The sequence below is a fragment of the Pyrus communis genome, chromosome 1 (assembly GCF_963583255.1).
Source record: "Pyrus communis chromosome 1, drPyrComm1.1, whole genome shotgun sequence".
NCBI lineage: Eukaryota > Viridiplantae > Streptophyta > Magnoliopsida > Rosales > Rosaceae > Pyrus > Pyrus communis.
The window spans coordinates 10,043,816-10,069,091 of NC_084803.1; the positions used below are offsets into that span (position 1 = coordinate 10,043,816).

At 36.1% G+C, this 25,276-nt stretch overlaps 3 protein-coding genes and 3 long non-coding RNA genes across 8 annotated transcripts; 3 read left to right on the forward strand and 3 right to left on the reverse strand.

Annotated features, from left to right (window-relative positions):
• Positions 1-658: 658 nt before the first annotated feature.
• LOC137711223 (uncharacterized) lies at positions 659-3,454 on the reverse strand. 3 transcript variants are annotated; one of them, XR_011065045.1, is made up of 4 exons: positions 3,261-3,454; positions 2,202-3,032; positions 1,206-1,553; positions 659-1,011 (listed from the first exon to the last, which is right to left on the reverse strand). It is a non-coding gene; the product is annotated as an uncharacterized lncRNA (long non-coding RNA). The 3 variants fall into 3 exon arrangements; XR_011065046.1 differs by lacking the exon at positions 3,261-3,454 and having other exon boundaries at positions 1,206-1,325; positions 2,202-3,248; XR_011065044.1 differs by lacking the exon at positions 3,261-3,454 and having other exon boundaries at positions 2,202-3,248.
• Positions 3,455-3,677: 223 nt separating this feature from the next.
• Positions 3,678-5,149, forward strand: LOC137717911 (uncharacterized). Its single transcript, XR_011065835.1, has 3 exons — positions 3,678-3,789; positions 4,272-4,395; positions 4,512-5,149. It is a non-coding gene; the product is annotated as an uncharacterized lncRNA (long non-coding RNA).
• Positions 5,150-5,990: 841 nt separating this feature from the next.
• Positions 5,991-8,376, forward strand: LOC137710714 (uncharacterized). Its single transcript, XR_011065003.1, has 2 exons — positions 5,991-6,643; positions 7,339-8,376. It is a non-coding gene; the product is annotated as an uncharacterized lncRNA (long non-coding RNA).
• Positions 8,377-10,329: 1,953 nt separating this feature from the next.
• On the reverse strand, positions 10,330-12,058 carry LOC137711370 (uncharacterized). Its single transcript, XM_068450607.1, has 5 exons — positions 11,865-12,058; positions 11,698-11,753; positions 11,358-11,439; positions 10,852-10,910; positions 10,330-10,761 (listed from the first exon to the last, which is right to left on the reverse strand). Exons 1-5 carry the CDS (start codon positions 11,929-11,931, stop codon positions 10,546-10,548), a joined length of 480 nt encoding a protein of 159 aa, XP_068306708.1. The 5' UTR covers positions 11,932-12,058; the 3' UTR covers positions 10,330-10,545.
• Positions 12,059-21,244: 9,186 nt separating this feature from the next.
• Positions 21,245-22,942, forward strand: LOC137715372 (uncharacterized). Its single transcript, XM_068454679.1, has 5 exons — positions 21,245-21,409; positions 21,525-21,651; positions 21,769-22,308; positions 22,402-22,500; positions 22,601-22,942. The coding sequence occupies exons 1-5, from the start codon at positions 21,363-21,365 to the stop codon at positions 22,904-22,906; spliced, it is 1,119 nt and encodes a 372-aa protein (XP_068310780.1). The 5' UTR covers positions 21,245-21,362; the 3' UTR covers positions 22,907-22,942.
• Positions 22,943-23,091: 149 nt separating this feature from the next.
• Positions 23,092-24,620, reverse strand: LOC137715382 (protein CHLORORESPIRATORY REDUCTION 6, chloroplastic-like). The gene is made up of 4 exons (XM_068454691.1): positions 24,370-24,620; positions 24,050-24,184; positions 23,754-23,962; positions 23,092-23,600 (listed from the first exon to the last, which is right to left on the reverse strand). The coding sequence occupies exons 1-4, from the start codon at positions 24,581-24,583 to the stop codon at positions 23,394-23,396; spliced, it is 765 nt and encodes a 254-aa protein (XP_068310792.1). The 5' UTR covers positions 24,584-24,620; the 3' UTR covers positions 23,092-23,393.
• Positions 24,621-25,276: the final 656 nt, after the last annotated feature.

Below are 25,276 nucleotides of genomic sequence, written 5' to 3' on the forward strand. Positions count from 1 at the left end.
ACAAAAGGAGTGAGGATCCTTGCCGGATCCTCTCTATAAGAATTTGGGATCCTACAATCACATCCGTTTATTGTACATCGTGCGGCCAGTTTTTGTCTAAGTACTATTTATATTCAATTTTAAATAAATTTTTTTTTAATGATTTATGACCGCACGATATATGATGAATGAAAGTGATTGAAGGATTCCCAAAATCCTCACAAAGAGGATCCTCTTGGCAACAAAAGAGGGCCATCTTGGACAAATAAACACTACGCACAACAGTGTAGCACAAAAAATAATCATAACATTAAAAAAGAAAAGAAAAAAAAAAAGGGTGTCACGTAATAGAGAATCCTTCCCAAAAACTCACCATCGTCCCTCCACGATGATCACCAACTTGATAGCAACTACGCACCGACTAACTTCAGAGACTAAATTAGACTGGTTTAGACTAGACTAAGCTGGACTAGCTTAGTGAAGCGTTTGGTGCATTGTCGGACTAAGAAGCAAGATAATGAAAACAATATTGTCACCAGTTTGGTGTTTGCTTAGACTAGGAGTACATTAATGTTCTATTTTAATTGCTTTTTTTATTAAAGATATTATTAAAATTAATAATATTGGATCAAAGTGAGACTCAACAAAAATACAAAAACCAAATTTTCTTGCCAACGAAAGAAACATGATTCAAGAGTAGCATTGTTCCAAACATCAATATAACAAAGTGTTCTTCCAACAATCGACAAGATTCAAGATGTTAGGTGTTGGTTTATACTTGAATTTGTATAAAGTAGAACGAAAATTCATGCCTGACAAGTTTAATTTTTCACTCAATTGTAAAATAATTACATGGAATTGCTCTTGTATGTATAAGCCAATTTCAATCCATACCATGACAATTTTCTGAAGCTTGTAATCTATGCTTTTGACAAAGAATTTACTAGTAGTATCGGTTGCTCATCATGATACGAGGTTGTGGATTTGACGTTCAACTTGCTGTGCAATGGCAAGAGCTAGTGGTGCCTGCATCTGCACGTGAAAATTAGTAGTGGGTCGAAAAGCATTACTCACTCGAAAATGTCCCCAGTTGTTAGTCTTTATTGAAATCAACTTTGTAAATTGTAATAGTGATGTATTTAGGATGACGCTAAGCCAGCTAAGGTAAAATGGGTGAGATTGTAGTCTCTATTAACAATATGCAAAAGAAAGAGAGGAGCAATTACTTCGTCATTTCATTTCATTGCACAAGTCAGTCTTTGCCATTGACTGACTCTGTCAAACATCATTCACTAACTTTCCTCCAGGATATTTAATAAAGTGCACGATCAACTGCACAGCCAAAACTTCAAAAGTGATAGAGTGAGAAACCAGAAATACGTCGTGGATTCAAAAATTTATATAAATACATCAATCACAGAATGGCAATAAACATTAACAAGAAGTGATAATACAATTTCAATAAACATTAACAATACAATAGCGTCAATTCTCCTCATTAGAAATTCCAGTCAGGCCTTATTCCCATGACAATTACATGATTCTTATTACCAGCCGGCGATAGGTCCCAACTCCTTCACAAATAAAGCACAAACACTATTATTCAACGAACTAAATCAATCACATATTCAGATGTTCATTGATGTTCGACTACTGAAACACTTTAAACAATGAAACGAAAGGAGACAATTGACAACTGAATTAAGGCTCAATATCAAACGAGTTGATTCGACCTAAATATCCACTAAGCGCGCAAAATCGACTGAATCATGCATTCAACAACATTCATACATTCACCTCAACACATTCATCAGATTTCCAAGGAATGTAGAGACAAGCACAGGCAGAGTTCAGAAATACTTACAATGGGGATGCTGAGAAGACCTCTATGCTAATGGAAACCTTCACTCACACTCTCTCACATTTTCATTCAAAATATAATTATATACAAGTTTGGGGGGATCCAAGTAGCACAGAGGAGACTGGTAAGTTCTGATCCAGACATTCATCACAGATGCATTCATAATACGGACAACATGCATACATAGAAGAACAAGCACATAAGCATATTGAGGCAAATTAATCAGATTTATGGATGCATGTCACAAAAATCATATCACAGAAGTCATATTCACAGAGATGCAACGCAGACTTTCACACATCCAAGGACTACATTCAATAGATCCATGTCGAAAATTGATCTATGGGTTAAGGAATTATACCTTTACTTCTAGACTTGAGGGTTTTGAGTCGTCTGTTACTTGTTTTCCCTTGGGTTCTGAGCACTGATGCCACTTCCGTTTATGCTCCTCTTCTCCGCAACCTATAATGGGATCTGTACCACAAAAGCACACACATACTTGCAGCTTCCTTTAGACCTCAACTTTCGGCCACAATATTATAGATAAGGTCTAAGGGGAGTTGAAGGTAGTAATTTTACATTTCGGGGAGATCGAATCCAGTTGAGATGACTACAAACACACTGAGATTCGAGACGGATGCATTTCTTGACGAACAATTTGAGTTTTGGGTCCGAATTTGGACTGAGTTTCAAGAAGATATGGTGTATTTATGAATTGTATTCCGTGGTTTTAACACAGATGTAGTTACACAAGAAATCGCAATCACTGACCCGATATTTCAAATATAACAAGAACTTGCCCGACATAAAATTTAACAGATTGACAAACCCTAACACGTAAACCTTAACTAAATCGCATTATACAACCTGCAAAAACTCAACTTAGATTCTGAAATTCAACACCTTTCAATAACCCAGATTCCATAAATAAATAAATAAAAACAGATGGAAAAAATTCAGATACATAAAAAAGGCATCTTAAAGACATTAGTTCAAAAGAACCAGAGAGAGAGAGAGAGAGAGAGAGAGGGTTACTTCGACTGGGATCGAACGGGGAAGGAGGAGGGGCGGTTTGGGTGGAGGGTTCCTGAGAGGTCGCTTGAGAATAAGGTGGAGGAGCTCCTTCTCCTTGTCGCTGCTGCAGTTGTTGCTGTTCTTCATGTTCATATTTTCTGTTATTGAACAGAAACAACTGCCCTTGAACAGAAAATATCAAGTGCAATTTGATTTTTAGGGTCAAATTGAGGTTAGAATTTGGGCCACCCAAATTATAATCTCAATTTGACTCCAAAAATCAAAACCCTAATTTGTTCAAATGCAGAGGTCTATTATCGAAAATTTCTTAAACCCAAAATATCTAAATCAAATAAAGCTTAGTAATATCACGATCTGCATAACAAATCGAAGATTCGAAGTTTACCAGACAAGAGGAGCAAATGAGGGCGAGAAGGATGCAAAGATGAGGGTGAGGAGGACGAGGATAAGGGAGCAGGGCAAGGAGGGAGCGATGTGCGACGACATTATTATTAGTTTAAGATCATAAATTTGGGGTTCTTGGCTAAGAACTCCAAGCGAAGTGTATAATCCAAGTGAGTCCAATCTAATCTCATTAAACCTAATCCTTGTGCAGACCAACTAGAAATTAGTCTAGTCTTGTTCAGCCTCACCTAAGAAGGTCAAACAAACACACCCTAAGGTTAGTTTAAGATCATAAATTTTATGTTATTATTGGGCCTTGCATCCCTTATTTAAGAAAGATGAAGTTGGGCCTGATATAATTCTAAAAAGAAAATGTCAAAATCTTTTACTATAAAAAAGAAACCCCATCAACCAAAGCAAGACATTAACCGCTCCCACCCCCACGCCTAACAACTCCCCGCTTTTGTTCTGGCATCCAATCGGGACGGCATCTCACCGCTCAGCGCCTAGGCCGATTTTAGAACAAAAAGGTAACAACTATGCGTTTCTGCTAAACTACTATTAGATCTGTAGACGCCCTTGCGGAAACAATTTTGGTTTCAAGGCCCTCAAATATCTTCGTTTTCATCATGTTGGTTTGACCGGAGAAGCGGATGAGTTCTTATTTCCAACTGTCCATTTCTTGAATGATTATTGCTGAGTTTTGTCAAAGATTTAGTTAGTTTAAGAGTTGTTGGTCCCCCGATGGCATTGAAACAAAAAATATTGTGGTGAATTCAAATAGATTGAGATTTTTTATGCAAACATTGTTTCGTTCGGTCATCGTGGATGGCTGGCAGATTTTCATTTCAAGAATGTGTTGTTGCTGGTTGAGGTATCAATTTATAAGTTTGGCGTTCTTGCTGAATTTATAAGGGGTGCCTTCAGCTGACTCTCATGCCATGTTATTATATATGATGTGCCAGTTTTCTTTTCTGGTTGTATTGTTCCTAATTCCTTTGTTGGCTTTCAGGTTTACCATCAGAAGTATAAATTTCCCCTTTGGAATTATTAGTTGATGCCTACTACAGTTTATCCCTTGCTCGCTTAGCTTCTTTCATGAAGGCAGCTCCTCACTTGCATAAACTTGTTTTGGGGTATGTATGCATCTGTTATCGATACATTACAAAGTAAAACTTGATATTTTGTATGTATGCATTGAGAACAAAAGTTAAATGTTTTGAGTTTTGTTAAACTGTTTTCCTTGCTGCAGTTGGGTTTCGGATCCAATGTGGAGATGGCAAAAATAGAGAAAGCTTCCAAGTGGCCCATCAGAACCTCAAGCTAGTAGAAATAGCAGAAATAGCAGGGTTTCATGGTCACAAATGGTGTGTTAAGCACGTTACGTTCTTGATGAAGAGTGCTGTTGCATTGTAGAAATTGTTATAAACCTACAAAGGCCAGAATGGAAAATTCTGCCATGCCCACTTAATAAATAAAGTTGCATATGGAAGACAAAGAAAATTCAAAAACCAGGCAATTCTTTGGATCAAAACTGTTGGAGAAGTTATTCATGGTATCGTGATTGTTTGCTCTTTTAGTGTACCCATTATTCTTCTACGTTTCTATTCTCAAGGATAATGGGAACCTAGAAGAATAATGTATCCACTAAAAGAGCACACAAACACGATGCTATAAATATCTTCTTCCAGTAGTTTTGATCTAAAGGCTCGTCAGGTTTTTGAATTTCCTTTGTCTTCCATATGCAACTTAATTTATCTTCAGATTGCATGGCCATGACAGAGTTTTCCAGTCTAGCCTGTGGATTTTAATCAGAATTACTAGACAAAAGACAACAAATGTAATATAAGGCACTTATGAATATCAAATGCCTGTGGATTTTAATCAGAATTTCCCTCTCTTTTTTTTCTTGTCGATGGCAGCATCCATGACCCTTTTGACTTTGATCCACTCTCACTTGCCAGCACACCTAAAACTTTGTTCGATTTATTCATGCCGAAACAAGATATGGTTTTGTTTGATCCACCCTCACGCATCTCTTGTTATTTTAGCTAAAGCAATATGTGTGCTTATCATATCTTTTCAAATATAAAAGATTAGGCCTAATCGGATAAATGGTCCTCGTGGTTATAAGGTCTTTAGAAGGTAGTCCTGTGGTAAAAAAAATCGGATTTAAACCTTTGTGGTCAAAGTCTGTTAGGATTCATGCCCAAAATTGAAACTTCCATCATTCATCCGTTAATATCATGCATGTGAGTGTCACATGTGAGAATAAGATGGTCATTTTATCCCCTATTTCATCCCTTCCATCTTGATTGATGCTGCTGCTCCTTCTTCAAAGGTAACCGACATAGTATCATGCATGTGAGTGTCACATGTGAGAATAAGATGGTCATTTCATCCCCTATTTCATCCCTTCCATCTTGATTGATGCTGCTGCTCCTTCTTCAAAGGTAACCGACAAGTGATGGAATGTGGAATCCAAAAAAGCAATAAGATTTGTTCTACCGCTATTAAACAACTAATTGGCTTTTTGCCTCCCAGTTTGCTCTGTTTGTTTCCTTTTTGTTGCCTTCTTCCCTTTCAAAACCCTACAAATAAACCCCTATATATACCACTAAGAAAGAGACTGGAAAAAAGAAAAAACTTTCAAGCATAATAAGGAGGAGAACGACTGGAAAAAAGAAGAAGAAGAAACCGACTGAAAAAAAAAAAAAAAAAAAAAAAAAAAGCCTTTGAAGCTAAAAAGAAGAAGCCTTTGAATTTACTCCTTTTATGTGGAGCGGAATTTAATTTAAAGATGGTGGACATTTGATCTTGAATCAAACTTGTGATTTCTTCAAGATCCTTGGAACTTGTTCTTGAATGAATATCTAACACATCTTTAATTTAAAAAAAAATAAAAACTTTCTATTCCCACATTCTCTCTCTCTAAAAAAAATAAAAAATTCTCTTCTCACACACTTGGGTACCCGTATGCTAGTATTAAAAAAATAAAACAAAATAAAATAAAATAACCTATCAACCCTAGCAGATCATTAGCCGCACCCCACCCCTACTTCTCTCTCAAATCTCATAGTAGCACAATCTCACTTCGATCTCCCTGTCTGCGTCAGATCATATATTTCTCCCTCCCTCCATTCCTCTCTGCACTATCTCCCTCTCTCTTTCACTCCCTCGTCAGATTTCATGGACGAATCTGCGGTGATTCGATGCGACCGGATGTGGAAGGCGACGAGGAGAACGGCCTAGCACCACCGCCTAACACCGCCTAGGAGCGCTTAGGCGGGCGCCTAACAACTCCCCGCTTCTGTCCACTGTTTGGCACCCAATCAGGACGGCACCTCACCGCTCAGCGCCTAAGGCGATTTTTTTGACACTAAGGTAATAACGGTACATTTCCCCAAAAACTAGAAACAATTTTGGTTTCAAGGGCCTCAAATCTCCTCGTTTTTATTGTACAACTGTCCAGTTCTTGAACGATTATCCCTGAGTTTTGCCCAAGATTCAGTGAGAGTTGTTGGTCCCTAGATCGCATTGAAATATAAAAAAGATTGAGATTTTATGCCAACATTGTTTACTTTAGTCATCGTGGATGGCTGGCAGATTTTCATTTCAAGAATATGCCATCGCTGGTTGAGGTATCCTTTTATAAGTTTGGCGTTCTTGCTGAATTGATAAGGGGTGCCTTCGGCTGATCTCATGCCATTATGATGCGCCAGTTTTCTTGTCTCGTTGTTGTATTGTTTTGTTTGCTTTCATGTTTACCATCAGAATTCTAAATTTCCCATGCTATCAAATCTGAAGCATTTGGAATTAGTAGTTGATGCCGACTAAAGCTCGATTAGCTTCTTTCTTGAAGGCAGCTCCTTACTTTGTATAAACTTGTTTTGGGGTATGTATACATTTGTTATCGACACATTAGAATGTAAAACGTGATATTTGTATGTATGCACGTGCATTTGTATATTCTCTCGATCCTTTCACCAATAGTTTTGAGTTTTGTTGAACTGTTTTCCTTGGTAAGAATTCTTTTACCAATGGTTTTGAGTTTTGTTAAACTGTTTTCCTTGGTGCAGTTGGTTATCAGATCCAATGTGGAGATATCAAAAATAGAGAAATCTTCCCAGTGGCCCCGTCAGAACCTCAAGCTAGTAGAAATACCAGTGTATAATGGTCACAAATGTTGCGTTAAGCAAGTCAAGTACTTGATGAAGAACGCCATTGTACTGGAGAAGATTGTTATAAATCTTGTTCGATTTTGGTGTTTGTCTACGGCAATCGAGCAAGTTCCTATGGGAGAATGAGTAAATTTTAGGGCCAGAATGGAAAACCTCGTCATGCCATGCAACCTGAAGATGAATTAAGTTGTATATGGAAGACAAAGTAATTCAAAAAGCTAACAACTCTTTGAATCAAAAGTACTGGACAGAGATATTCATAACATCGTTTTTGCGTTCTGTTTTAGTGTATCCATTATTCTTCTGCGTTCCCATTCTCAAGGATGATGGGAACTTAGAAGAACAATGGATCCACTAAAACAGCACATAAACACGATGATATGAATATCTTCTTCCAGTACATTTGATCCAAAAAGTTGTCAGATTTTTTAATTTCCTTTGTCTTCCATATGTAACTTAATTTATCTTCAAGTTGCATGGACATGACAAAGTTTTTCATTTTGGCATTTGGATTTGAATCAGAATTACTGAACAAGAACCTCAAGTAGTAGAAATGGCAGGGTATCATGGTCATGGATGTTGCATTAATCATGTCAGGTACTTGATGAAGAACGCTGTTGCATTAGAGAAGATGGTTATAAATCCTGTCCAGTTTTGGCGTTGGCCTATGGGAATCGAGAGCAACGCCCTGCGGGAGAATGAGGGGAAAAATGCAAAGAGAATGCAAGTGCTCATTCTATCCATTACCTCAAAGAAAAATGCCCTCTACCATAGAATATTAGAATTGGTATGCATGTATTAGTAACTAATAATTGCATCGCAGTGCTTGTATTAACAATATATCTAGAGTTTGTAGTAGTGTCAACTATTAGGCATGAGCCTTTGACTTGTACGCCTGCATTGTATAAACTATGTTCTTTGAGCCTTTTTTGGGTCGTCTTGGCTGCTTCTTTTGTAGTACTTTCTTCTTCTCTTCGCTTTCACCCCCTCACCCGGTAATTTCACTCTATCAAATTCAGATTCCCATTCCAAACTGGATCACATTGCTGACCACCTCTCCTAAGAGAGGCGGGCGCCAATATTGCATATGAGACCCACTTGCATTAGAGAGTTGGTCCATAATGCAGTCTTTCTAACACTATTTCATACATGCTTTACAATGTCCGGTAGTTTTTCACGTTAGAGTTTGATGTCGCAACTGTAATAGTAGAGAAAAAAATATTTATAGACATGAATACATAGGGGTGGGCATGGGCGGGGCCGGGCCCAATTTATTTTGAAGGGACTGGATCGGACCCTGGCTTAAGAGAAACGGGCCGGGCCGGGCTAAGGGCAACATTTTCTAATACAGGAATCAGATCTAACCCGGCCGATTCGGGTTTGGTCCACGGTTCCTTTGCTTTTTTTTTTTTTTTTTTTGCTTTTCTTTTATGGGATACAATTCAATCGATTTGAATTTGATACAATCAAGCTAGCATTGACAATAAAAATCAAATGGCCATGTCAAGATCTATCAATAACTATCATAAACAAGCAATTAAACACAAACAAAACCAGAAAAAAAATTCAATTGAGATTAAGTTATCCATCCATGCCCACACCCCTCCTTCGTATTCTTCTACAACTCAATAACACCACCCGAACCACCTCCACTCAATGCTGTCTCCACCCATGCCACCTCACCATTAGATCCAAACCCACCAAACCCAGTTCCAAATAGCTGCCCACAATGAGATTTGACGCTGCCCAACTCATATCTGCCTCTTTTCCTACTCAAATTCAATTTAATTCAATGGAAGTTTCAAACCCATTTGATTCAAATTCAATTCAATAAAAGATTTGAAATTGAAACATTACAGAGGTCAAGGTTCAAGAACCCAACAAAATCCCTAAATCTAGAAACCTTAATTTAATTTTCAATCCTAAATCCCCGAAACGTAATACCTTAAAACTGAAGAGGACGAAGGAGACGTCATGCGCTGCAGATATGGGTCTAAGTCAGACAGAGGAGACGTCATTTCGAGTTGTTTGACTTCGTCCGTCCCTTTGAGTTCGTCAGAGAGAGAGAGACTAATTTCCAGAGAGTGAGTCAGGAGAGATCGAGGCCTAATGATGATGGTAGCAGACCTGAATTACCCACCCCTACCCGCGGTTCATGTATCCATTTGCCCACCTCTACGAATACACTGCCACCGTGGTGTTCGATTCCATGAAAGTTTCTCTTGCAATCTTGATGTGTGGGTTACAGTGGCCCAACAGATGTTGACCCAACAAGAAACATGTGAGCCCACATTCGATGCCGTGAAAGTTGCTCTTGTAATCTTGGCTGTGTGGACTACAATGGCCCAACATATATTGACCCAAAAAGAAACATATGAGCCCACATATCGACATTCAATATCTCAAACGTGCTGGGCTGAGCCCAGAATCATTGGTGTATCCCATTGCCTGACAAAGAAACAAAAGAGTGTTCTTACGTCTTGATAGTCACATACTTGTCCAAACACCTACTTTTTGGACACACTAATTAAATTTCGAGCTACTTGTAGAAAATCCCATTCATTATTTATTGCCCTTGCTATTTTCTGTGACAATCTATGTTACGTGTTCTTATCAGTTTGTTGATGTGATAATCAAGAAGGTACATCATTACGTGATAGTATCAATTAATTGATATCATAATAAGAAGAACACATTTTTTTCTTTTTCTCTCGTACAAAAATAAAAAAAAAATTAAAAAAAAAAAACTCCTAACTTTCAATAAAAACAATGGTCAATTATTTTTGTACTTTAATGTTACATTAGGGTTATAAATAATATTCCAAGTGAGCACCCCAAAAGTGCTTTTCTCATGAGTACTCAATCATCCAAATCATAAGAGTTCAAAAGTAAAACAATAACAAATTCCCAATAGAATATCATAGTACTATGTACACAAAATCATCAATTCCGATAGCTAGCCCTAAATTCTGCAGCATTTTCTGTAATGCTGTCCAACCTCTCAATCTAATATTTCCTCTTTTATTTTGTCTAACACTTTTCCACTAGTAGATTATGGGTTTTAATTTCCTTGTTTATCTTCACTACTAGAAACTGATCAGTTGTTCAGTTGTGTATCGGAGGTTTTTTCTTCGCCGGAGAATAGTCCATTTCCGTCATGTCTGCGAGATCCGGATAGTGTTGGTGAGCTGCAGCAGCCTCCTGCTGCTTAGAAACAACTGGTGATTTTGCTTTGCCATTCCCATCTTCTCCACCATGGCTATTAACATTTTTGCCTTTCGGTTGGGAGTCTGCTCTATTTTTCCTTCCTTTCTTCTCATTCTGTAAATGGATCACATATAGGAAGTTTTCACATCTAACCCTTAGATATTATTAATATAGTATAGTTATTTTGATTAATTAGGAACCAACCTTTGAAGTGGTAGTAGCACTAGAGGGGGAAGTCACAGAGATTAGTTTTCTAGTTCTTCCTGCAACAATACAAATGAAAACCACTTGATTAATTTGGGTAGGCCTTTTGTTTTTCACAGAAACTTTAATTTACTGCATTGACTTAAAAGAAAATGGTCATATGATTACAGTAAAATTCATGACTAGTACAAAGTCAATGGTTAGATTAGTTTTTGTGGACAACAGTGGTTGCAGAATACATGGTAATTATAGAGGTTTCATTCTTCTGAAAACTCAATGCTAAAAACGAAATTGTTATCCGACTACAGTCATTTTATGAATAGCAGAAAAATGGATAAAGAAGAGCGCCTTGACGATCTAGCTAGGTGGCTCTAGAAAAGTAACTAAGTAATGCTAATGGTGCTTGGGTCTGTGATGCCTAGGTCCGCAATAATCTTCATGAATAATTGGTAACTGGTGGTGTGACGACTTCTTGGATTCTCTAAAAACTGTTTTCTTCAAGGTACCTGATGATGCAATATTACTAGGCTCTCCTGCAAGACCAGCTGCTGCAATATTACTTCTTTTCATTGAAGCATTTTCCTCTTCCTGCATTTAGCAGTAAAATTATGTAATTAATGTAAGAAAAACGTTGACTATAAGAATGAGAAACTGGAAACGTATATTGGAGGAGCTTCATAAGGGATTCTGTTGTACTACAGCAAAAAGGGGTTAGGTTATATCACTTGTACCATGTTTTGCATATGTATATTTCATCCACATATATTATCCATAACGGGATAACCTATCCTGTTTTTGCTACAGTGGAGCGGGGTATTCCCCAGAACGAAGAACAGAAGTACTCACTTGGATATTTTTGTTCTGCTGTCTAACTGAGCTGAATCCCTTCTCCAGACGAATCCCTTCAAGGAAAGAAAACAAAACTAAGTAAATTTGAGAAACCAAAATTTCATACAATAACTAGACGTATATAAATGAACATATTTTGCACGTATATATAATTATATATGTACCTTGAGCCTGAGAAAGGAGGAGGCACAAAAGAAGAAGAAGAGAGACTGCCAAAGATGAAGTAGTCATTTGGAGTAAATCTTATGAGTCTGCAGATATGGCAGCCTTGGCAGATCAACTCTGAGAGAAGAGATGGGAAAGGATTGGATGTCAGGAACAAAAGTGTTGTGTTTTTTTTATGAATCGTTTATGGTTTGGGAGATGCCTGCTTAAATACATATACACACACACACACACACATATATATGGTCTTTGGGCCCACGTTTAATTTCTTCCCAACATGTAACTTGTAGGGTGGGTTCGAAAAATTAAAAATCAAAGATAAAAAAAAAAACTGAAAGCCGAACCGAAACCCAAAAAAGGGACTGAAATTAAAAAATCGAACCAAACCGAAATCATAAAAATATGACGTCTTTTTTACCTCCTAATCAATACGATGTCGTTTTTACCCTGTAATCCTTTTTCGTTTTGCTTCAGCCAGCCTTCGTTTTTCTTCTTCGTTTTCTCCCCCGCGCCGTCTCACTCTCAGAATCTCACATGGCAGTCTTGCTTATTCACTGTGACACAGTCCACTGTCTAGGTTCTTCCATTCAATTTTTATTGAAGTGATAAGAGAAATGGGAGTTTTAGTTGGGGATGCACTCTAGCTCATATATCTTAATTAACCCTTTTTCGTTTGAGTTCTAGGGTACTTTTCTGAAGCGATTTTGGTAGGAAAGTTTGTGATAATATCCTTTCTGAAATAGCTGTGCCCATTGTGCAGTCAAAGGCGTAGCCGCCTAGTTCAATCCTCTTATTATATGTTTTTTTTTTATAGTAGCCTAATTGTAGAAAAGTTTGTAGAACTATCCTTTTATTATATGTTTTTTATTTTAGATATTTCCATACCAACCATTATTTCATAATCCTCTTATAACACAAGTGGACAGATGATTGATCCACATTGTAATTTTTAAGTCCAAAAATAGTAGAAGCTTTGATATGTTTTAAAACTGGCATAGGTCTATCCACGTCAGGGCCAGCCCTGAGTATTTAGGGGTCCTGTCCAAAACTTAGATGGAGACACTTCATTTTTTTTAATGTTATATATATATATATATATTTTTTTTTTTTTGCAATTTTTTCATTTATAAAACTAAAATATTACAAATTACTGCAACAAAAATAAGTTGTTTGATTGGCCAGGTTTTTTTTCCTTACCTTGTCCTGAGTTCGATACATGTTGGATGCATTTTTTTTTATCTCCTTTTTAAGTTTACAAATTTGCAAAAGCTTAAAATAGCAAAACAATATCCCAAGGATTCAAACCCAACACATGGGCTATATGGTAGAAGAGCCAAGCCGCTAGTGCTAGAACGACATATGAGATTGTCTTTGGCATCTAATCTATTTTATATGCATCTGTATACATGTAATGAAAATTTGGGGGCCCTATGCGGTGGCACCTTGTGCACACCCTCAGGGTCGGCTCTAATCCACGTTGCATTACATATAAGCCAACTATGGAGGAAATTGAGTTTTGTGAAGAAGTTGAGAAATATATTCTTATTTATTGTATAAATTATTTGAGTTTGTTAGATTATTTTAAAATAATGTTTTAATTAGATGTTCTTTCTCTTTTTATTTGAATGTAGAAGTGGCAAGTACAAATTTAAAATGTGCTATGATACCCCCTAGACCGCCTAAGCTGTAGCAAGCAAATTTTCATTCAAACTTGAAATGGTTAGGTGTGAAGTGTTGAGCTTAAGGGCTTGAAGAAGTGTGCAAGACATAGAACTTTGAATATTTATTTGAAATCATGATTGGAGTTGGAATGTTTATTTTAATTTTAGAATATCAATTTGCAGTTTGGAATTTGGGATGTTTATTTTAAGTGTGGAATTCTCAACTTTGAATGTTTATTTTAAGTGTGGAAGACTTGAATAATGTTTATTTTTAGTTTGGAAAACTTAAACTTGGAATGTTTATTTTAAGTGTGTTAAGTGTGAAAGACTTGAACTTTAAATGTTTATTTTAAGTGTGGAAGACTTGGATTTTAATGTTTATATTTAAGTTTGGAAGTCTTGAACTTAAAACATTTATTTTAAAACCGAACTAAACCGAACCAAATTCACCCCTAATAACTAATAACTTGGGTGGGATAAAGTTTAAGTCTTTGTCCAAGGAAATTAAAGATATTATTTATAAGGATATAATAATAAATTGGATTAAGGTTGTGTTAATGAAATTCCAGTTCAAAAGCAACTGATTATGGGGGACAAGAAGTGTCGTTTACTCATACATAAATTATGAAAAGCAGATTTTCTTTGTGAGCTCCTCACAATCGGCCTTCTCTGCGTGCAGTATGCATTGCGTTTGTTAAATGTCCCATCTTTTTGGGGTTATGAACTTATGATGAAGATTTCCTGAATCCTCTTTTCAAATCTTGTTTTAAATATCAATTAATTGACCAAGATCATTCACAGGTTTGCTCTATTTACTCGAGAGTGAGAATTAAGTACGACTGGATATATATATTCTATTGTTTACATCATTCATGACGTAAAAAATAAAATAAAGAACGATACAGATACGATAGTGAAACGTATTAATACACTCAGTTAATTACACTATTTAGGTTTAGTCCAATCTTCTCAATTCTCATATGCATCCATGATGTATCAATCCCATTTCACAACCCATACACCTTTGCCTTTCCATGTTGTATCTCATTTTTTCATGCAACAAATTAAAGAAACAGATCTTTTCGTGGGATCAGAGTCAGACAACCTGCTTTGCCAAGTACTACTTACCAACTACTATGCATTATACGTTATTTGGTTAGTCAACGAATTGAAGGTTTGCATTTGGAGAAAGCCAACAAAATCATATGGGGCTACAAAGCATAGGCATTCCCTTTTGGCTGATTAATCAGATCAGATGGAGCTATTATGGACATGACGGATGCAGCTGGATATATGTATAGACTCTATGCATCTCCTGGGTGACTTTTCGTTCGTATGATATGGTTGATTGGAGTAAGGGGATGGGACGTCCGCACTGCATGGTGTGATTCATCAACAATTTGGTAAATGGAAACTTCACGTCTACTTACCTAATCAGGTTATAACTAGAATGCTACAATGACGTCGGTTTTCCAAACTAAAGTATTGTCAAGTTAAAAAGTTTAAGCACATAACACGGTTTAATGAATTTGGATTACTGCTACAATAACGTCTTAAGTTGAAGAGAATAACTTTACTTTATCATTTGGTATATCGTATAACTATATCTCTCTCCTTACATTGTTAGTTAGGGTGCAGGGTTTAAGTTTTATGTTAATTTTCTATAGATACATAGTAAATATATAATTACAATGTAGAAGTGTTTCAATACTATATGTCATGTGCTTGGTATATTTTGACAAGATGATATTTGTACATAACATAATGTTAAAAATTACACTAGTTTACAAGAAAAGACAATTTGAACTTGATGAAAACAAAAAACGCAATTATGATCAACTGACCTAATGGTATTCAAAGTCCCTTGACTAAAACCTTAATGGTATTCAAAGCTTGATCAAAGTCCCCTGACTTTGCACACCTCATTATATTACTATTACTATTTATATTTTTATTGTTTGACATTAATTGTTTGATATTTTATGAGATTTATAATCCTATAAATTTAAAATCCCTCATTATAATACTATTAGAAACGGCTACAATAAAAAAATTCAAACATTTTAATTGAATAAATGGATAAAAACTATGTAACAATAAGAAATAATAAATGGTAAAAGAATGTATCCATAGTGTTAAAAAAATTGTACATTTCACATATAACAAATTGGTACATTAATAAAGAATAATGGGTACGTTATAAATAAATTAGGGTACAAATAAAAGATTAAAAAATTATGAGTACAAATGAAATTTTAAAAAATATGGGCACAAAAAGAAATTAATACATGGGTACAAATTAAAACTACAAATAAAATACTACAAATTTAAAAAAGATTGCAAACTAAAAGTGGGTACAAACTAAAAATATAAATATATGACACAAAGTTTAGCCATAAAACATAAATATACCATATGTAATTTTTCTATCATTGATTAATTATACAATGTCACGTGACAGTAAATACATGGGCGCAAATACAAATAAAACTTTAAAAAATATGGGCACAAAAAAAAATTAATATATGGGTACAAATTATTGAAAGAAAATTGGTACAAATTAAAAAAGGTCTGCAAATTAAAAATGGGTACAAACTAAAAATAAAAATATATGATAAAAAATTTATCCATAAATATAAATATACTAATTGTAACATTTTTAACACTAAATGAATATTTTTAGGTAAAAATATTTTATTATTGAAATAATTAATGATGTTATTAATACCCAATGACCTTGATTAAAAATTAAAAATGAATAAGGTTTTAATCAATGGAGTAGTAAAAATATTTAAAACTAATTTGTGTTGATATTTTTGCTATTCAAGTAACAATATGCTAATGACATCTTAAAAGAATTTCAATGAACTCTCGCATCGGTGAATTAGGCTGTGTCACATGTTGAGCTACCAAGACGAAGTGGGCAGCAAGCCCACATGTCACCGGCGACAAAGCAGAGTAAATGCGACGGCGACAGGCGAAGATGGAAGTCACCATTTCACAACGCCTACCGACGTGTCAGTAATGTCTCTAGCTTCTGGCTGCCTGCTCAAGTCACGACCGCTCCACGTGGACGTCCACATCTGGCGGATCCCACCAGAATATGACGTGGAAAACAATTTCCACGTGGGCACCGTCGCATCGCGATGCATGTCTGTGCTTTAACCATCAAAGAAACATCCCGGGACGACGTTTGTCGAAGTTGCCATGCGCGCGGGAATGGGACGGCTTTCGTTAACGATGTCTTTTCACGGCAGTTTGCTGATCAGTGTGCTTATTATTGCTAATTAGATTTCATGACTTAATATTAAAGCGTGTTATTATTTTTTTAGTTAAAAGGAACAAAATCATAGTCTTCAATTTCCTAGCTTCATTGTTCTACAATTCCATTATAAGCATAACAAATCTTAGCTAGTGGTTATCTAACATGGTATTACATATTACGATTTTGGAGATTTTGAGTTTGATTCTCGTTTTTTATATTTTTGTTGGTTTACAAAGTGAAAAATGAGGCAACAACTAAATGTTTCTCTCTTCCCTTTTCATGCATAGCACGGACTAACGCGAGAAAGAACGTGTAAGCTTAATATACATGACTTGTCTTTTGACGAATTAAACTTTTAATACTAATGGTCGTCTAACATATAGATGTCATCTTAAGCAGGAGCAATTTCCCTCCAATATAATTTTTTTAACCACTCAATCTAATTTATGTTCATGATCAGATGCTTTACCACTTAATTATTCATGAAACAAAGTATAAGCCAATCTGGATCACACTATTATGATGTTACTTTAGAGATCAGAGACAATCTTTTGGAACTATATTCGCACGGCCATACTATTATTTACACCATTCGGTTGCAATGGGATATGCTAAGTTTCTACATGCTGTAGTCATAAAAAAATGCTTGAATTCTGGGCTGCTGTCAAATTACCTAATCATCTAGAATTAATTATTAAAACATAATTAACTTTTAACTTCCTCTTAAAGTGTAAGTCAATGGCATGATGCCATTAACAAATTACGGGGATCAGGAGCAGGTTGTACTTTTGTACGTACGTGCTGTCGATTATTATATATTCAATATTATTTCACCACTAACTGAGAATGATAAATAGCTAAGAATGAAATAATTATTTGTTTTCTCTCAGAACTTACTACTTTTGAGATTATTTAAACAAAGCGTATTAACGACTAATTTTCCATCGTATTTAGAATATTAACGTAATGTTGTAATTTTATTTAAATTATAACACATGTATTTAATTTTTATTAATATAAATTAAACGTGAAGCATATTAAATATATTACTTATTCATATTATAACACGTAAAGAAAATATAGCACTTAGCAAATGTTATAGGTACACATAAAAACTTATTAGAAGGGCGTACTGAAATGGAGATTTATACACCAGAAGAAAAGTACGTCTCCTCCACATAAAATGATTGTTAATTAAAGTCATCGACGAATATAATTAATAATAATAGGTCATTAAGAAGAAAATTTTTATCGTGCCTAGAACACAGTTGGTGTATCACATGTTCAAGTTTTAAATTCTAAGTTGTTAATTTTTACAAGTATTTCATTACTTGTATAGTGACATGTGATATACCATTCTATGTTCTAGGTATACTGAAAAATCTCTCTCAATGCATGAGCAGAACGCAAAACCCTAAGAAACACCCAGTAAAGGGACCATATAAAACCATAGTCAATTTATTAGACATCGATCCAACTATCATAGTCGTCCTATAAATTTGAACTATTGAAGAGCCGCATGTACAAGGAATAATTCAAGATCTTTAGTTGATTAAATTATTATGGGAGTAACATAATATATTGTTGGAGAAATCCAAGTTAATTACTTAAATAGTTGGATTGAGAAATATATATTGATAAGCCGACACTGGACACAGAGAGACATCACATGTTTTTGGGATTGAATTAATGTTTGAAATTGGACCACTGTCGACTGATTTCAACGCTTGCATTTTGTTCTAGAGACATGTTTTTCGGGTTGTATGTCTGGTTACATTTACAACCAGATATTCCAATTCCAATTTGAATATATGCGCATCGAGCTTCCATATTTGAAAGCTTTTAACTAATTCAGAAACTTTGAACGTAAAGACGCGTATTATAAATAAAGTTGTCGTTTATTCTGATTGGTAATATGATAACATACACAGTTACACACATGTAAAATTAGAAAGAAAAAAAATAAACAACTAACCCTAGGTACTCCCTTAACTGGCTTAAAATGGTTAAATCCGATCGACAGACTAACGGAAGTCATTAGGATTAGTTTAATAGTGAAGGTGGGTAAGGTGATAAATAAGAATAAATTAATAGTCTCTAGAGTTTGAAACCCTTGAATGTAAGTGAAAGAAATCTCATCACAATCGCCAGATATTTGTAATAAGATTACTACTTGGTTGGATGATTAATTTATTTGGATATATCGTGGAGACAAAAATATTTAATATTGGACCCAATAGATAGGTTTATGATATGACATGGAGGTTTTGCACAGACCGTCCTGATTCATTCAAATTGATGTGATCGGTGATCGGAACACGGGACGGTATACTATATGTCAATATATAAATGGTGGGATATGTGTGTTAAAAAATTAATAACTTAAAAAATATAATTTCCTAACATGTATATAAAAATACGTAATGTATCATCCGTGTTTCGATTCCAATAAAAAATTTCTCATTAATTTGCTTGGGATCGACGTGACCTGCAGTGCAAATTAGGACCGTCGTGATTTAACATCTCATGCATGCATAAATGCCAGGTTAGGTATCCATAATAAAATAAACCAGTCAGTTGATATGATACACTGATATGATGATATACATTTAGCATTGAATTTTAATCTGAATTTTTGGAAGTTTGTGTGAGACGTGCTAGGCAGACTTTCTCCACCTCTTGACATGGATTGATTCCTGTGCAGGTGTCGTTGAGATAGAACCATACATCTATTCGGCCGAACATTAAACTTGTCAAATTAACGTACAACGGGATTTGGAAAATGGAAAGCGGTAACCCTCTTTCTTCACACATATACAAATATAAATAGAGTCATGCAGGAGTTTGAAATTTTTGTGAACTTGTCGTCTGCAAATTGTGAAACGTAGCTAAATCATGGATTATCGATACCGAAATATGTTGGGTTTGTTCCCATTTTGTTTATTTGTAGGCCTTCCATACCTATGTGTACTAGTGTGTACCTAACATGTGTTTTCCTGCTACATCGGCACATGGCTAATATCCAAGCTCTAGGTACAGGTACCCTGTATTTTGGGAGAAATAAGCTAATTAATTAGAGAAGTTAAAATAAGTATCGAATATTGATTTAGTTAACTAAAGCATTGTGTTATTCTTTTGAAAAACAAAAAAGTTTGTATCCTCAAAGTGCAAAGGCTAGCGTGTTAGAATAAATATTGCTAATGATGAACGAACACGTAGCTCATCTAAACGAAATTATTTTCGCAAAGAAGCTCCAGCTTCCTGCCGAGCCTTCCATAAAAGGCTGTGTTACAATCATTCACTGTTGATGGTGAATAAACACGAAATTTATCCATCTACACTTGAGTTTGAATATTTTGTTCTGTAATTTTAAATAAACATAATATAAACTAACCTTGGAGTTCAAGATTAAAATTATACGCAGATCTTACTTCAACTACGTAATAGTATAGTCAACCAGTTGGGGACACTTGGGGGCCACTCCACATACTTGAGTCCTTGACACAGATTGGCCTTTGACGGTGCAACACCGACGTTATTGATAGACAATACTAGCTAGCTACTATTAGTCTTTTCCTGCATAACTGGTCGGAGAAGAAGAAGACCGCTGTTGAGATAACATGTACTAATTCATCGAGATGAATTGTTGAAAAAAATAAGAGCTGTGCATGTGACAATGGAGACGATTGGTCGACTCCCTGCAACCAAGTAGGGTTCATACTACACAGTCTGCGCGCATCCACGATTGTGAGTCTCTACCTCTCATAGAAAAAAAATGTCTTAATTCGTATTGTATAATCAGTTGTTTATAAGTATTTGTTTATCTTTTTCATTATATGGAAATATTTTTAGCGTTCTCGGAATACGAGTTGGTACATTATGTGTCATAAAACAATTAGAAGATTTTATTTTTTTAAGTGTCCCTCCACTTGTATCATGGCACATTGTGTGCTGGTTTATATTTCGGATACACTGAAAGTACTCTCCATGTAATGAAAGAGATAACGGATTTCCCTAGCTAATTTGCCTCAAATAATTGAATATGATGTGTTTATATATATTTACATTACAATAATATAGTTTAACAACTATCAAACAAGTTGAAAAAATATAAAATTTGACAATTAATTTTGAAGCATAAAAGTTGTGGCGAGATTTTATTGACAAAAGTGTCAAAAAATCGCTTTGCACATCTAATTTAATTTTTATATTTAAAAAAATTACATGTTGGGCCTAGCGTTTTCAAGACTCGTAGTCCAATCAAGTCCTCTTTATTGAGCCCCCGCTTCCCCTGTTATTTGATGTAAAAGCGTCTCCAGAGACTCCACCCAAATTTATATCTCAAGCACCTTACAGTTGGTGGTTGGTGATTTTTCCGTTACAAATCCCGCCCACCATAACCGCTGAGCCACCCCAAAATTCACAACCTAATTTCCTCCTCTCTCATTTCCATTCGCTATTTAATCTCTCTAGCTCTCATTTCCTGCACTAATCTTTAGTCTTAATCATATAATTAGGTGTTAATCATAGTTGCTTTGATTAATTCTTTCAGTATATCTCCTCTCGTTCTAATGATGCATGCAACTTGTTCTAATGCTAATCCTCCTCAAGAACCAACGTAAGTTAATTAGCAGAACAAAATTAAGTTTGCATCGTTTCTCGTCCACTTTTGTTGTCAAATCTTAATACTCGATTGTCTGCGAAATCAAACGCGCAATTTCTTATATTCGCAGAAGATGTTGGTGCTCAAATGCAGAGAAATGTGACTGTGGTAAAAGGATGGGGGAAGATGCTGGTTTACTTGCCAATTTTGAATCTGCAGAGAGGGTGAATATTAACACACACTTTTTATCTCTTCTTGTAAGTTTTCTTTTTACATTTTTAATTCGTGATGTGATTTCTTGTGAAACAAGCAATAGGCCTCGGTTTCAAAGTTACACAATTTTCAAACTTGCAAGTTCTTTTGCATCTTCTCAGACATCTTCGTCCTCGCTGCGAGGATCACAACAAGCTTTAAGACCGGCGAGCCTAATTGTTCAAGGGAGCTCACATGATCCGCTTTCAGCAACCATCGCAAGGAGCATAACAAGTTGCACTGCCAACACTCCAAACCTCAACTTATCTCATACAATACTTAACCAAATTGGAAGAGCTAATACTAATTTTCCAGGTTCACAGAATGATGAGTTCAATTCTGGCACTTGCACCACTTTGATTCTCGGATCCGCTCCTCTTCTTCGCCAGTTCTATCTTTTTCAACGTCTTTTTGGGATGCCTAACAATTTTTTTCGATCTTTATGGCCTCCCCACGTAAGTCGCGTAGATTCTACATTTCTATTAGGTCAGGCTTCTGCGGCTTCTGATGATAACTGGTTCCAAAATGAGACCCGAATGGATCTGTGGAGGCAACTTCTCATGGAGTCGACTCTATACATGCACAGGCCACCCGATAGCTTGTTAGAAGGTCCGACTTCATTTTTTGTTGTAACAGCCAGCCGCGGAGTAAACTTCAGTATGGTAAGCCCTGCATAACCATTATATCAATCTGCTGTGACATGCCTTGTATCATGATCATTTGATTGCTTTCCTCGTAAATACGTACATGAGTAGAACGCTGAAGCTATTTTCCAACGACCTCTGCACTTCTCTATTGAAATGCACAATCGTTCTGGAGCAATGTGGCCCGATGTGGATAACATGTCATATGAGGTATACTCTAACATCGGAACTTTCTTTGTTTCTTAACTATCATGATCGTCAATGGTTTAATTAGTATTGCTGTTGTCATAATCTCTCTTGGCATCTGTAGGAACTATTGGCTTTAGAAGATCGTATAGGGTATGTCAGCACAGGATTATCTGAGGAAGTAGCTGTCACGTCTCTCAAACGCAGCCATTACTTTGTGTTTACAGAAGAAAATACTCGGAAAGACTTCTGCAGCATCTGCCAGGAGGATTTTGTAGAAGAGGATGAGCTAGGAACATTGGACTGCGGACACGGCTTCCACATTTCGTGCATTAAGCAATGGCTAGGGTATAAAAATGTGTGTCCTATGTGCAAATCTCCCGGTATAAGTACTACTCTTCCCTCGTTTTCTCACATTCAAAGTCCGTAAACGAATTAAGTCTTATGAAGTTGAAGAATTTGGTGATTTCTCAATTTTACAAGGCTAGTTTAATTTAGTTTCATTTTTATGGTAAATGTACAGATCGTGTATAAAAAAACAACGAGAATATCGAAATGTATAATACTAAAAAAAAATCTCTTACGCGCGTATTGGAACTTTATGTACGAAATGTATGTCTATGCAAGATATTATATCAAACAAGATGAATAGAAACAGAATGTTTTACAATTACTATTCTACGAAGTACAGTAAATCAAACCTGTATCAAAAGTTGGAAGTCAGAGAAAAACAGCTCTAACAAAATCATCCTGGTTGTAGTAGCAGCTTCTCTCTGACATTGATTTACTGTCGCCACCAAACGATTGGGGAGCAGCTCCTCGTGACAGTAAATTAGACTCGCATCAACGGCTTGCCACGTTCTTAATCTACCCTGTATGACATTGGGGGAACACTAAGTTGAGACTTTAGGCTCGTTTTATGATGTTTTCAGTGGATGCTTGTCGATCAAGTCATAAAGTTCGTCCCCAATTCCAAACCCTAGCATCCTAGCCATGTCACTAGTCTTCAATCTAGGCTTCGGAATGTCATGTTCCTTCAACCATGAGTACACAACAAAAACCTTCTGCATTACGAACAACTCGAGAGCCTCGGGGTTGAAGACAACTCCCATCCTCATGTTCATCTGAAAAGATAAGAAATTAATAGCCAGGCCATTAAGCAAGCCTCTCATTCCCCAACTTTGACACAATGGCATTGTAACAAATTACATTGGCGCTAAAAAATAGTCATCCTGCACTGCTCAGAGCGCTAATAAAAGGTCCCTAGATTATCATACCTGGTGTGGAACCAACATAGCAGCATAACGAGCTAGTTCTCCGGCACGCCAATCCAAGAGGACGGGCAACCAGGGATACGCGGCATCAAGTCTCAGAAACCAGAGCCTTATGTCAGGGAATTCGGATAGTTCTCGAGGATCACGTGGATCTTCTCTTGTGTAGTTGATGGTAAAGCCGATTGTACGTTCAAGAAACTCTTTTGGCTTGGCTAATTACAACAACATTAGGGTTTGCATAAAACTTAATCATGAAATTTAACTTTGGTAAACTGATGCTTAATTGACTAATTAATTACCTGATGAAGGAATGGTAATCCCAGTCGCAGTATGAAACGGGGATAAATCAAGACCTCGAATTACGTCATTGTCAATAACTATTTCAAATCGGCCTTCACTTGGCGGCATCGGAGGCTCAACTTTACTAGATGTGTCTGTCAACCACAAATTGTAATATAAGTAAATATATGGACGGGTTATAATTGTTACAGTGTGACTGTCACACCGAAAAATTACTCGTTTGAAAGAGTAGGGGATTATTAGCGTCAAACAAAAATTACTAGGAAAAGATGAAGGGATGGAAAGATAACCAGAGAAACCAAATTAAGAAAGGTCATACCTTCTTCTTCATCATATAAAGAGATGTCGAAATTCCCAGATGGGTTGAAGGCAACTGAGACTGCCACTTGTCCCTGCTGCCTATTGAACTGTGAAATGGCCAAAGAGGCCATGGAATCTGAGATTGGTTTGAGGGGGATCCATGGAGGAGGAGAGGATAATATGGTCTGTCTTGAAGAACAAAGGGGAAGCAGAGTTTGGAAGATTGCAGCCATTGCTGCAGAGTGTGAACTGATATGGTCCCTTGACAGTTAATACGGTTTCTTGTGGCCTTGTGTTTTGAATGCCCATATCCTCTTGTGGGTTTTTATTCCATGCATCTCGGACCTATTGCAAGTTTGCTCCCCATGGATTTCTTGGGTTGGGTCAATTTAAAGTTCATCGATCTGGTTTTTGTTGGTGTTTTTGAGCCCACGATGAAGTGCCACCCGTAATTAGAAGCCCATGATGTGATACTATTATTATTATTAGAGGAAATTGTAGCAATACTCACTCAACTTTAACTGAATTGGAGCAATGATCCCTGAATTAAAAATCTATGAACATTGGTCCTTTAACTCATCAAAACGTGCAGATATGATCATTTTCGTGAACTTCATTAAAGCTTTCGTCAAAATGAGTTAGGCGTAATGTACGCGAGGCTGAATTGAGGGCAAATATGAAAAATCAAATGAGAAAATTATAGCAATGATTCTTCAACTTTAACTCAAATCATCCCTTCACTTTAGCTCAATTAGAGCAATGGTCGCTAAACTTTAACCCAATTTTACAATAATCCTTCCACCATGACTCATTTTGAAGGAAGTTCTGACTAAATTGACGAAAATTATCATAGTTGCACATTTTGATGAGTTAAGAGACCAATAGACACATATTTTTACTTGAAGGACCAACACTTCAATTGAATT

Excerpts from the sequence above, each read along its gene's own strand:
- LOC137715382 (XM_068454691.1), bottom strand. The coding sequence starts at position 24,583 with ATGGCTGCAATCTTCCAAACTCTGCTTCCCCTTTGTTCTTCAAGACAG. Across the intron at positions 24,185-24,369 it reads TTTATATGATGAAGAAGAAG|ACACATCTAGTAAAGTTGAG; the intron begins GTATGACCTTTC and ends TGTGGTTGACAG. Across the intron at positions 23,601-23,753 it reads CTATGTTGGTTCCACACCAG|ATGAACATGAGGATGGGAGT; the intron begins GTATGATAATCT and ends TTATCTTTTCAG.
- LOC137711370 (XM_068450607.1), bottom strand. The coding sequence starts at position 11,931 with ATGACTACTTCATCTTTGGCAGTCTCTCTTCTTCTTCTTTTGTGCCTC. Across the intron at positions 10,911-11,357 it reads TAGTAATATTGCATCATCAG|GAAGAACTAGAAAACTAATC; the intron begins GTACCTTGAAGA and ends GTATTGTTGCAG. Across the intron at positions 10,762-10,851 it reads GTGCTACTACCACTTCAAAG|AATGAGAAGAAAGGAAGGAA; the intron begins GTTGGTTCCTAA and ends ATCCATTTACAG.
- LOC137715372 (XM_068454679.1), top strand. The coding sequence starts at position 21,363 with ATGATGCATGCAACTTGTTCTAATGCTAATCCTCCTCAAGAACCAAC. Across the intron at positions 22,309-22,401 it reads GCGGAGTAAACTTCAGTATG|AACGCTGAAGCTATTTTCCA; the intron begins GTAAGCCCTGCA and ends GTACATGAGTAG. Across the intron at positions 22,501-22,600 it reads TGGATAACATGTCATATGAG|GAACTATTGGCTTTAGAAGA; the intron begins GTATACTCTAAC and ends TGGCATCTGTAG.